General features: G+C 34.9%; 1 protein-coding gene across 8 annotated transcripts in view; it reads left to right on the top strand.

Moving 5' to 3' along the window:
- Positions 1–13,855, top strand: part of MYO6 (myosin VI) — a 150,957-nt gene that overhangs the window by 118,339 nt on the left and 18,763 nt on the right. For 5 of the 8 annotated variants that reach the window (XM_074398040.1, XM_074398039.1, XM_039467472.2 and 2 more), the window contains exons 21-29: positions 5–135; positions 220–297; positions 2,629–2,758; positions 5,505–5,595; positions 6,284–6,434; positions 9,406–9,614; positions 10,258–10,336; positions 11,208–11,368; positions 13,493–13,519. In XM_074398040.1, the coding sequence (XP_074254141.1) occupies positions 5–135; positions 220–297; positions 2,629–2,758; positions 5,505–5,595; positions 6,284–6,434; positions 9,406–9,614; positions 10,258–10,336; positions 11,208–11,368; positions 13,493–13,519 (1,057 nt within the window). The remainder of the gene's footprint in view (positions 1–4; positions 136–219; positions 298–2,628; positions 2,759–5,504; positions 5,596–6,283; positions 6,435–9,405; positions 9,615–10,257; positions 10,337–11,207; positions 11,369–13,492; positions 13,520–13,855) is intronic. The other 3 variants (XM_074398043.1, XM_074398042.1, XM_074398041.1) reach the window with 1 other exon arrangement.

Raw genomic sequence — 13,855 nt, 5'->3', positions numbered from 1 at the left:
CTAGGTATGGTGTCTGTTTTGGACTTGATGCAGGGTGGTTTCCCATCACGAGCTTCATTTCATGAACTGTACAACATGTATAAAAAGTATATGCCAGATAAACTTGCAAGATTGGATCCAAGACTATTTTGTAAGGTACAAATGCCACCCAAATTGAATTTCTTAGCTATAAACTTGTTTTTTCTATTGACATTTAACTTTTTAATTTTTGTTTTTCAGGCTCTGTTTAAAGCTTTGGGCTTAAATGAAATTGACTACAAGTTTGGGTTAACAAAAGTATTTTTTAGACCTGGCAAGGTAAATAGTTTTACTTTAAACTGTAAGAGCATGAAAACAAATAGGGTTAGTTAATATCTTAAAGTATTTAATAATTTGTATTATTCTTGAATTATATGGTCACTAAGAGCATAAATTGCATATTTTCCCTACTTGTGAGAAGTTACAGTGTGTTTCATTCAGCTTTGGAAGTATTGGAATGAGAGCATTGCTTAATGACTTTTTCACTTAACTAGGGATTAACTAACCACAAACGTTCATTTTAAATAAATTGAAAGCTTTTCTTAAATGTATGAATTTAGTATTCAGTGATTTGGGATTTTTACAGTACTTTTGAGTCTTTATTAAAGAACAAGTTTCAGTAGAGTATGATAGTTGTATGAGGGATAAGAAATTGGATTGGAATTTGTGCTGGAACTCTGTCAAGCTCTAGAATGAATTAATTAATGTATAAATACTTTTGAATGTAGCATGATTTTTTTAGGCTAACACAACACATAGTCCTATAGTTATAGGAGTCATAGGTTCCCTTACAAAGGTATGAGACTGAGTTATAGAATACTTCATAACTAATATTCAGTTTAGACATACCTAAATGCTATTCACAGTCTTTGTTATGAGTAACATTTCACCATTCCTAACATCTTTATAATTGACTAAATAATTGCAGTCTCATAATTTTAAACATAACTATTACTATATTTAAATAGTCAACCATATTAGTTTTGTTTAGTTTAATTTCAAAATTATTAAGAAATATCTTTTGTGCCTTGAAGGATGAATTAATCACAATAAATAAATCTGGTTTTACAGTTCTGGAGATGAGGTAAAATGTATGTATACATTACCAATATATGCACTTTCCTGGACTTTTTCATTATAGAGGACCCAAACCATTTCCCAGAAAAGACAAAAAGAAGTTGAGAGGAAGAGAATATATAATGTTAATAATTTGTTTAGCTTTAAGCACACATATTTGTTGTAAACTCCACATTTATTTTAAAGCATGGGTGTCCAGTCTTTTGGCTTCCCTGAGCCACGTTAGAAGAAGAACAATTGTTTTGGGCCACACATAAAATACACTAACACTGACAATAGCTGATGAACTTAAAAAAAAGAAAAGAAAAGAAAAGAAAAGAATTACAATAAAACTCTCATAATGTTTTAAGAAAGTTTATGAGTTTGTGTTGGGCCACATTCAAAGTTGTCCATGGACTGCAGCTTGGACAAACTTGTTTTAGAGCTTTAGTAATTATTTGAGAACTAATAGTCTCATAGAGAAAGCACTTTTTCTTAACGTCCAGAAAAAGTAGTCAGAAATATTTATTGAAAGCTTAAGACAAAGAATTAAATATCTTTACTCTAGTTATATTACCTTTAATTTTGACTGTAAGAAGCCATTATATTGGTTGATGGATTTTTGACATTCTTAATATTATAGTGGGATATTTGGTAAAGGATTGAAATCATTATGGAATTTTGTGGCATATAGTGGAAATAATGTATTTTATTGATTAAGAGCCTAGGGGCTGTTTTATTTGTATTGTCTGTCACTTAGTAGCAATTTCTCATCTCTGTTCAAAATGAAAATGGGGGTTGGGCACTGTGGCTCAGGCCTATAATCTCTGCACTTTGGGAGGCTGAAGCAGTGAGAATGCTTGGTTCCAGGAGTTTGAGACCACCTGGGACAACGTGGCAAAACCTCGTCTCTACAAAAAAACACAAAAATTATCCAGGTGTGGTGGTGCATACCTGTAATCCCAGCTTCTTGGGAGGCTGAGGTGGGAGGATTGCTTGAGCCTGGGAAGTTGTGGCTGCAGTGATCAAGATTGCGCCGCTGCACCACAGCCTGGGTGACAGAGTATCTCCACCAAGAAAAAAAAAAAAAAGGTTGAGGATGGGTAATCGGGATTGGGAGAGACCGAATAATTTTGGTGGTACCTGGTGTTATATATCTAATTTGCACTTTTCAAAAGCTCCATAAGGATATCTGAGAATGTGGGTGAGCCCATTCAGAGATACAGCCTTTTTCGTTCTTTTCTCAACAGAGTCTTCTTGCCAGCCATCTATAATTTAAAAGTCATTTAATATTTTTTCCCCATTTTTGTTATTGAATCTGTTACCTGGCGTTAAGTAACCTCCCTTAGCTCCAGAAAAGCTCCTAGAGAAAGGAAGCAAAATGTGGACAAGTATGTTTGAATTTGCTGTATTCTCTGCCAAGGCCTACGTAATTGGCATGTGATCATTTTCAGACAGTTAAATTTTGGATTTGAATTCTGTTTACTTCATGTCTTTTGTGTGTTTAAATACACTTATCTTTTAATACTGATATTAAATTATTTCACTCTCTAGTTTGCAGAATTTGATCAGATCATGAAGTCTGACCCTGACCACTTAGCAGAGTTGGTTAAAAAAGTCAATCACTGGCTCATCTGCAGTCGCTGGAAGAAAGTTCAGTGGTGCTCACTCTCAGTCATCAAATGTAGGTATTTTCCTTCATATCCTTAGGATCTTTCATTGTTTTAAGGTGGTTTGTGGAGTGTTGTAAAGCTGTCTCAGAGAGGATGCTGAGACTTGTTCACATTGGGTCCTAGATTCCTCAAGCAACACCTCATGTATAGTATGTGATAAGCTATTGTCTGTAGATGTTCTTTCTCTTTTTGAGTATATGATACTTATTTTCTTTATTCAAACGTGTTACAGGAGTGTCCGTTTCATAGTGTCCTAACAAAACAGAATTCACTATCTTGGTTCTTTTCTCTCCTCCCTGCAACCCCCACCATTCCCTAATCTCTCAGACTTAAACCACAGCTTTTTTTTTCTGACTGCATGGCATCTACAGGACACATGCCCCCCAAAATTCCAATTGTAATCCACTTTCCTTTCTTACGGCTGAAATATTATCAGTCACCAGATCCTGTTGATTCTTCCTCCAAATAGTATACATTCCTTTCTTTTTATTGCCAGTGCCGTAGTGAAGTCGTTTTCCTCCTTTTGCGTAATAATTTCTGTATTTCCCAGACTCGTTTTCCTGGTTTCTCAGAGATCTCTCTCTAAACTAGAAGCCCTTTATGACTTTGCCTTCATAAAAGGTAAAGTCTAAACTATTTGAATGTCTTTCAAGATCGTGTAAAATGGCGTTTCAGTTTTTTGTCTGTCTCTTCCCATACCATCCCCTCTTAAATCCTGTTCTTTGAAAGGGAGTCTGTTATAATCATGAAAGACACAGTCTTGAATACCATAATCCCAAAAGTTGAAATCTCAAAAGATGAAAGTATCAAATACAGGATTCTGTAAAAAATAATGCAAATATTCTTTAAAAGATATTTATTTACATTTTTTAAAGGGGATTTGACAAACATATAAAAACATGACAGAACTCTTCATAGGCCACTTTACACGATAAAATAGGTGATGACAACATATGTATCTTTGAAAGCATAAACACATACTAACAGTAGTTGCATGGAGCAAAGAAACCATATACATAAAGAAGTTTGTCAAAAGGTGAAATGTGTAAACACGTATTATTGTGGCTGGTAATTGTGCACCCAGCTTTGTTACTGCGGTCATCTGAAATACTGTGGTGAACAAGCTATCTTTTGATGACATCAGTCAAAAACCATGGTGTCACCACTGCGTTTGTAGTTACCCAGATAGCTGACATCTTGAGAAATTCTCTCTCTTACAAATGCAGATGTTTGATAAAAGACATCTGTTCATTTATTGAGGAAGATTCAGTGTTTTTATGTACATACACAGTGTTTACCCAGAAAGTAAATGTTGTGATAATGTATTTTCATGGAGTTAAATTTGTAGTAAATGAATACAATAAATTAGAACTCTTTAAAAAATGCTGACAATTTAAGATAGTGAAAATAAAGAAAAAGAAAAAAAAATTCCCAAAACTAAAAAGAAAGTTTGACATATGAAAAAGTGTACTATAGGGATAGATTATGGGCAGTTGCATGGAGATAGTCCGTAAGAGCTGGCTGTCTTTCTCAGTCTTTTAACTATTTTTTGAAGTCTTGCACCATGAATAATAGGTGCTTTTTTTCTTTTAGGACATGATTCTTCTTGGAGAATATGTTCATATTCATTTTCTTCTTGAGACTGCTCCTTTTGAAATTCTGATTCCTGTGATTGTGATTTTTAGGATTTTAGATGTTAGGGATTTTAATCTAGGAATTTTGATCTTTTGGGATTTCAACATTTGGGATTATGGCTTTTGGGATTTTGCTTTTGGGATCAGTAATTCAAATCCCTTTGATATACTGGACTAAGCTACTTTTGTGTGTGGTTTGGCCGGCTACGTAGCTGGCCCAAAACAAAAGCGAAGGATAGAACATTCTGGGGTTACTTAAGGATCTATGGCAAACCTTTAATTGTTGGGAGCTGTGTGGGAATCAGTAACTTTATTACATTTATAGTTGCCCCTCATACTCATCAGAGTACCTGAAATAGTGCTAGGCACGTGAAAAGAATTCAGTACATTTTTTCTTATTAGTAGAAAAGGAAAATTCTTTTGGCCTAATGAAAAAGAATCATGCAAACAAAGATTATTTTTGAGGTATTTTGTTAGACAATTGTGAATATAGATAAAAAGAGAACTATTAATATGAAAAGAAAAAAGAGAGCAGAATCTCTTTTTCCAATCATTTTCCAAATAAAAGGTTAGAAGCAAGATGAAGTTGGTTAGGTCAGATCTCTTTTACATAATTTCCTTAGTTGTAATTTTTGCAAATGCAGTTTCAATATTTTTTAGAGAAATGTTAAAACTGGCTGGGTGTGGTGGCTCACGCTGGTAATTCTAGTACTTGGGAGGCCGAGTAGGAGGATCACTGGAGGTCAGGAGTTTGAGACCAGCCTGACCAACATGACAAAACCCCGGCTCTAATAAAAATACAAAAATTAGCCTGGCGTGGTGGCGTGCGCCTGTAGTCCCAGCTCCTCAGGAGGCTGAGGCATGAGAGTCACTTGAACCTGGGAGGTGGAGGTTGCAGTGAGCCAAGCATGCCATTTCACTCCAGCCTGGGTCAAGATTCTGTCAATTAAAAAAAAAAAAAGAAAGAAACGTTAAAACTTTCTGATTTTGATGTCTAATGTAAATAATATGCTCATCAAGATTTCATGTTTTTTGAGAATTACTTTGTGAAAATGAGTTTTTAAATATATGTCAAATTTAAACTGAATAATTTTCTATCATTTTATTTTACTCTTAAACATAGTGAAAAACAAAATAAAATATCGAGCTGAAGCCTGCATTAAAATGCAAAAAACTATTCGAATGTGGCTTTGCAAGAGGAGACACAAACCTCGGTAAGATGAATAGTGCCGCAAAAGGACTCTACGAAACCGAGTTACTGTAATACAAAATGACAGTAAGGTCACAATAAAAAGCAGTGTGGATACTCAAGGAGCTTTTTCATGTCTTTGTAAAAGGATATATTAGGCTTTTATTTGTAATATTTGAAATTAGTTAATTCATGTATTACCTCATTACTTGCCTCATTCTATAAAAGGATTTGAAGTGGCATACAAAAATGTGTGAAGACTGTAAAACAAGTGGTTGAGAGCAGTTCTTTTATTTGTATTATTTTAGTTATTTCAGTTTCTTGATAGTGTCAAGGTGACATTTAAAAAAAACTCACCAATATGTTTACTCTAATTTTCAAGATTATCAGTAGGAATTACATTGTCCCATTATAAATTAGTCATTATTTGTTACTTGACTCTTTCATTTTTTAATTAAGACTTTTCAGTATTGAAAATCCGAATATCTATTGATCCATCATACCTTTTCTGAGAAGCTAGATGACTCCTTTAGGTTCCTCTATGATTTGAATTCTCAAAGTTGTAGAAGACTGTAATCCCATTGACAGGCATCAGTGTCATTCACACTCATATTTGATTTTTTTTAGACTTCAACAAGAGATCTGAAAAAGAATACTAGACAATATTGAAAATGGAAGTGAAATTATGCTCTAATGAAATATTACTTTTACAGCATTGATGGCCTGGTTAAGGTGGGCACACTGAAAAAACGACTTGATAAATTCAATGAGGTAGTCAGTGTGTTGAAAGATGGAAAACCAGAGATGAATAAAAAGATTAAGGATCTGGAAATTTCTATTGATGCTTTGATGGCCAAAATTAAGGTAAGCAATTTTATCCCAAATGGCTTTGACTTTTTAATATAATTTAATATCTTTTTTAATTGGTATTGAAATTGTATGGAAAACATCCTTATTTTTTCAAAATACAAAGTATGTTGAGACTCAATGATGGCAAGTAGATGCTCTTCATTATTACCTCTACTCTTTGAAAAATTTCATAGCAAAAAGTTAAAGATGACAATTTTTATGCCATTTCTTCTGTTGCTAAGAAAGATATTCCCCCCACCTTAATACCTAGGTGATGGGATGATCTGTGCAGCAAACCAGCACGGCACACATTCACCTGTTTAACAAAACTGCGCATCCTGCACGTGCATCCCTGAAATTAAAATAAAAGTTGAAGAAAAAAGAAAACGTAAAACACATACTTACATACAAAAAAAAAAATGTTCCTTTCACAAAAGAGCAACTAAAATACCACACTTTATTGGTGAGCTTTTACATAATCATGACTTAATGAGGATTAATCCAAATAATTTAATTTGTTTCATGCTTTTCTACTTTTAGAAACTAATTTTTAAATTATAAAAGTGTCCAGGCATGGTGTCTCGTGCCTATAATCCCAGCACTTTGGGAGGCTGAGGCCGGCGGATTACTTGAGGTCAGGAGTTTGAGACCAGCTTGGCCAAAATGGTGAAACCCCATCTCTACTAAAAATACAAAAAGTAGCTGGGTGTAGTTGCACATGCCTGTAGTCTCAGCTACTCGGGAGGCTGAGGCAGGATCATTGCTTGGACCCAGGAGGCGGAGGTTGCAGTGAGCTGAGGTTGCACCACTGCACTCCAGCCTAGGCAACAGAGGGAGACTGTGTCTCAAAATAAATAAATAATTAAATAGATAGATTGATAGTGATGTTATAAAAAATTTGGAGGCCAGATGTGATGACTCGCACCTGTGAGGCCAAGGTGGGCTAATCACTGGAACACAGGAGTTAGAGACCAGCCTGGGCAACATGACCAAAACCTGTCTCCACTAAAAATACAAAAACCTGACTGGGCATGGTGGCATGAGCCTGTGGGGCCAGGGAGGCTGAGGTGAGAGGATTGCTTGAGCCTGGGAGGTGGAGGTTGCAGTGAGCAGAGATTGCACCACTGCAGTCCAACCTGGATGACTGTGAGACCCCTGGCTAAAAAAAAAAAAAAAAAAAATTGGAGAAACCACCAAAAAAACTTAATACCTCCACATTAACAAATTCAGTGAATACACTGTTGTATATCACAGTATATTTTTACTTTTATTTTTACAGTATAATTTTATTTACTTTACCGTCTTCTTTTTTTTTTCTTTTTTTTTTTTTTTTTGAGGCGGAGTTTCGCTCTTGTTACCCAGGCTGGAGTGCAATGGCGCGATCTCGGCTCACGGCAACCTCCGCCTCCTGGGTTCAGGCAATTCTCCTGCCTCAGCCTTCTGAGTAGCTGGGATTACAGGCACGCACCATCATGCCCAGCTAATTTTTTGTATTTTTAGTAGAGACGGGGTTTCACCATGTTGACCAGGATGGTCTCGATCTCTTGACCTCGTGATCCACCCGCCTCGGCCTCCCAAAGTGCTGGGATTACAGGCGTGAGCCACCGCGCCCGGTCTTTACCGTCTTATTTTCTATGCATAAATTTTTACATAGTTCTTAGCATAATATACATTTCAATTTGTATCTCTGCCATTATGTTATATACTTGTCCATGTTAATACATTATCTTCAGAGATATATAATGTAATTTATAGTGTATATATTAACAGTAATTTAACAGTTAATGTTGTGAAAGCAGTTTCCTCTCTAATTTTGTAGGAAAAAAGTGGGGTTTCATTTTTTGTTTTGATTTTTATTTATTTGATTACTAGTGGGATTGAAAACTTTTCTATATGCTTGTTAATTATATTGCGTGTTTCATTAATTACATTTTGTATCTTTTCCTCAATTATAGTTTTGGGTTTTATACATGCTTTCGGTTAGTTTCATAGGTCAGTGCAAGTATGTGAGATGTAATAAATATCTTAAAGTGAGTGTTTTATATTTTCTGCAGATATATTATGTAAACAATGGTAATCTTGGAGGTAGAAAGGAAAAAGGAAGATCTGGAGGAAATGAAAATTCTATAAATAGACTTAGCTGATTTTACAAATCTGTCAAGGGCTATCCTTGTTTATGTGGTATCATTATAAATCAGAATTAACTCACCTACATTTTTTGAATGCTAACTTAGGAAAATCATCCAATAATTTTAGATGTATTGTAATTTCTTAAATATGCTGTAGGTACTGTTTGAACATTATTATAAAAGACTAGTAAACTCTTGCTAAATTAGCTGATCATTACTTAAGAAATTTTTTTTTCTTGAGACAAGAGTCTCACTGTCTCACTCTGCCCAGGTTGGAGTGTCAGTGGCGCAATCATGGTTCACTGTAACCTCCACTTCCCAGGTTCAAGCGATTCTCCTGCCTCAGCCTCCCGAGTAGCTGGGACTACAGGCGTGTACCACCATGTCCCGCTAATTTTTGTATTTTTTTTTTAGTAGAGACGGGGTTTCACTATGTTGGCTAGGCTGGTCTTGAACTCCTGAACTGAGGTGATCTGCCCGCTTTGACTTCCCAAAGTGCCGGGATTACAAGTGTGAGCCACTGCGTCCAACGTATAAATAATTTTTAACTACAACACAGTATACCTGTAGATATCGATGTCTGATACTTGTGTGAAGAGATAACATAAAAATTTTTTTGAATAGTATTTAATGTACAAACAGTATAGCAAAGATAATGGGCTTACTGCTAACCATCTTACCTAGTTTTTGCTATATTTGCATATTGGAGTAATTTTTTATTTTAAATTGTGGTAAACAGTAAAAACATTAAAATTTATCTTAATCATTTTTAAGTTTATAGTTCAGTATTGTTAAGTATATTCATTGTTGTGCAACAAAAGAAATGTTTTTATGTGCCTGTTTATTCTTTTATTAAGTCCACTATGATGACACGGGAACAAATACAGAAAGAATATGATGCACTGGTTAAAAGCTCAGAGGAACTCCTCAGTGCATTACAGAAGAAAAAACAGCAGGAAGAGGAAGCGGAAAGGCTGAGGCGTATTCAAGAAGAAATGGAAAAGGAAAGAAAAAGACGTGAAGAAGATGAAAAACGTCGAAGAAAGGAAGAGGAGGAAAGGCGGATGTAAGGCATTTATGTTGTTTTGAATAAGAGACTTAAAGGAATAGTGAATTCTTGGTATTGACAGTGGTTAGTGACAATTCTTAAAACTGTTGTCTTTTTTAAATGAACTCATTTTATAATACGTTTGAAAATTGAGAAAATAAGCTCATTTTATAATAACATAAAATAAACTATAATCTGAATTTTAGTTAGACTCTTATACCTGAAGATATTCTTTTTAACACTATGATTTGTTTATTGTTTTATAAGCAAGATAAATGACATTTCTACTTTTCTGCAGTTTTAAAACGGATAACATTTTGAAAGATTGCCATGCAAGGTAGAGAGAATGGATGAGGTGTTGAGTTGGAGAGGGAATAGAGGGAAGCCCCTGTAATCAGGACCTTACAGCCAGGCTGCGTAACCACATTCATCTAGAGATGTTAAAAGTTACAGACTATGATTATATTTGTTTTATGTAAAAATTATTGTCAATAGAGTTAAATTTTATTTTATTCAAAATAAGTTGATGTATGTGGCCAGGAGGTTGATTTGAGCTCCCAATCTGTTACCTTTGTTTATTACTAAATAATAGTTAAATTGTCTTCTGAAGGATTCCTTATTTTCTGTTAAATTTTTGAAGAGTTTTCTATTTTTTTATTAGGAAACTTGAGATGGAAGCAAAGAGAAAACAAGAAGAAGAAGAGAGAAAGAAAAGGGAAGACGATGAAAAACGCATTCAAGTACGTCATTACTGGATTTAGTTTCTATCAAAATGGAACCTACAAAGTTATAAAAGAAGTGAAAACAAGATCTTGATTTGCTAGATAAGATGTCACTAGTTTATCCCAGAGACAGAAGGCCAGTTTTGAAGTGGTTATGGCAATTGACTTTGGAGCTTTCACATCCATAACCAGCCATTGACAGAGACTGTGACATTGTACACATTATAGTGAGTAACTGTGGGCCACAGTTTCTCGCTGTAGAATGTGGATAAATACTAGTTGTGAGCATTTGGTAGTTAATAAACGTTAAGTATTTTGAACACAGTGTAGATCAATAAATGTTAATATTGTTATACCTACGGGAGTGTCAAATGAAAACTCACTTAAGATGTTATGTTTTAAAATATATAACTTTGTAGGTACTGGAATTAATAAATTAGGATTAAGATTCTCTCTCCACCCTAGTTTTTAAAAAGTCCCATGTCTGAAAATAATTGCTTATGTATTTGAGTTTCTGTTTGTTATGGCTTTCATAATATATCCTAAGCATAACCAAAACTTTAAATTCCTGACATCTACTCTCTAGGTGTTAGTGTTAATGCGATACTCATGTGATGTTTGGGACACTAATATTTATAGTCATAGAATTATGGAGCTGTAGTTCTTCTACCTTCTCTTGGACTTGGGAAAGTGGCAAAATGGGGATGTGTTTGAAGCATTAATCATAATGTAGAAGAAAATACAGACTGAAGAGATCCGTTCTTAAGCAATTCCTTAGTAAAGAACTTGTATGGGGCAGTTATACTTTCTCTTTATTTTAAGTAGTGATGGGAGTGATCCTGTACCTAAGTGAAGAACTCTTGGTGAAATGGCTTTCTGTCCTTGTCAGGCTGAAGTGGAGGCACAGCTGGCCCGACAGAGGGAAGAGGAATCCCAGCAGCAAGCGGTTCTGGAGCAGGAGCGCAGGGACCGGGAGCTGGCCCTGAGGATTGCCCAGAGTGAAGCGGAGCTCATCAGTGATGAGGCCCAGGCTGACCCAGCATTGCGGAGGTACTGGGGCCTCTGGGTGGGGTGTTGCGCCCTCTCCTTTGCTTTCTGTACCTCTCTGCCTCTCAGTTCCATGCAAAAGGGAATAGGAGAAAGTCATATTCTGAAGGCCCTGATGTATTGGAACTAAAATAATACTGGAATTATTTGTATCAGCTTTTATATTCAAATGAATGAAATAATTGCTTTTTCATCAAATTATTAAACTGTTGAAATATAAGACTAAAATCTCACTAGTGAGTACTCTGTTAAGAAAACACTTCAATTTTTACCCTGAAATTGTCTAAGAGTATAGTGTATTAGGTAGACACCTAGTTTCTAAATACCTGTCATCAAACACTGGCATGGAAATAAATGACTGTGTTAAATAATGCAGTTTAATGTATTTGTAGGTGAGGCTTAAAATTTTTTCTAATGCAAAAAAAATTACATATAGTATACATCCTAACAGTCGAAATGAGAAATTTACTTTGCAATGTTTCAGAATAAATGAGTTTGCATTTCCAAGAAGGGAGGGTTAAATTCATTGAAACATTTTGGCTTTTTGGGTTTTTGAATTATCTCTAAGCACTCCACTACAGTGGAGTGTGTAGAAATGTGGACACCCTTATTAAAAGTTACAGAAAATTTTAATAGATTCATTTAAAAAAATTAATATGCAGAAGCATTAATTATTTTGATTATTTGCTTATAATAACGAAACTAATTTGTGGAGTTCCTTTATATGTTGTGCACATAGACACACCATGCTTTTCAGAACTTAAAAGCACTTTGTATGGCAAAATATAAAGTATAACCACTAGAATGGCGCTGTTTCCTTGTGAAAGGATCAAATTGCAATGTAATGGAATGTTTAGCAAAAAAAAGATAGGGAAGGAAAAGGGCATATTAAGCTGCCTTCACACTTTTTCTGTTAGGTTGGTGCAAAAGTAATCATGATTTTTACCAAGAGTAAAACCGCAATAACTTTTGCACCAACCAAATAGTATGTGATTGTATTGGGGAGCTCTGGGACTGATTGTGTATGAAAAAGTACATTATCCTGTAAATGAACTGAATATGGGTCTAGGAACAAAAGATGTTATTATTAAGCTCTTGGCTTTGAGTCCAATATTTGGGCTCTATATTAACATTTCACTATAATTATTTTAGCCCAGATACAGTTTTTATAAATGCAGACTCAGCTAAGCTGCTGTTCTGTGCCTTCCACCTGTGTTATGTCAGAATGGCTGGGAGACTTTATGTGTAACTGACTAGCCGCCTAGGATAGGCTCTTAAATGAACCAAACTCTTACAGCTGCTATGCCTGATGTCTGTGAGGAGGTACTGCAGTTGACAGAGCTGGCTTTATTATGGCAGAAGTCCATTTCTAAGGGACTTGTTAATAGAGTCATTATTGGTACTCATCATCAAGCTTTATGTTTATGCACGTGAAATATTAAGCTATATCCAGTGCCATTTCATGTACTTATACAAGATATTGGCTCATATGTGGAATCCTTCCCATTTTCAGAAAGGTACAGTTCTTCCATGTTGAGTGGTCTCTGAGAAAGAGTGGACTGTTTAGGACCTTTAATGTAAACAACAAGTTACCAGTAATTTAAATTAAGCAGAATTAGGTAGGTAATGGGACCATATTAAGTAATGAGGAGATATTCAAGCCATTATGACTTGAAAGGTAGAAGAGCTAGTTTTAGTTCTATGGTTCAGCACTACGGATGGTGTATCCTCCTCTGGAATGCCCTTCAAATCCTTTCTGTGAGCTCTCCAGGAAGCTTTCCCTGACCCTCAGATCTTCTTGAGCTCCTTCCCTTCTCAATGTTGTGGTTATTTTATACTCTGTACTGCAATCAGAATGAAGTAGCACTTCATAATGAATGATATTCTATATGGATATTGCATGTTTGATGGTTTAATCTTACTCCATGGGCTATAGCTAAATGTTTTTGAATGTTTGTTTTACCTTTGTTAGCACTGAGTTTTTTCTATAACAAATTTATGAGTAAGAACCAAGTAAACTGTTCTTAATATATAGCATGATGTTGTTGGGTTCTATGCTCAGTTAAAAAATATATGTATTATAGATTGATTCTGCTTCAATAAGCAATTTTAAGTTACTTTTTCCAGCTTGGATTCCCATCCAGTAACTTCTAAGTAAGAATTGTTTTCCACATATGTCATATGTTCTAAAATATAATCTCAGTCAATTACACATATGATCCTTGATGCAAAGTGATGGTTTCAAATTACCTAAAATTGTAAAGTAATATCCAGATTCTATTAAAAACAACCTCACAATGTATGAATTTTATAATCGACATGTAATGTATTTGCTCTTTAATTTTCACTGCATGCCTTTTATTATTTTCCAATCATTTTTAATGAATACTTAAAAATATATTAAAACTCTGAGTGATCTCATGTGTTGATTAGAAATAATTGAGTTTTTAAAATCAATGAGTAAAGTGAAGTAAATTTGCACAATCCAGA

This window comes from Saimiri boliviensis, chromosome 4 (genome assembly GCF_048565385.1).
Source record: "Saimiri boliviensis isolate mSaiBol1 chromosome 4, mSaiBol1.pri, whole genome shotgun sequence".
Lineage (NCBI taxonomy): Eukaryota > Metazoa > Chordata > Mammalia > Primates > Cebidae > Saimiri > Saimiri boliviensis.
The sequence above is the reverse complement of the archived record's forward strand: the minus strand, read 5'-3'. Positions and strand labels throughout refer to the sequence as shown.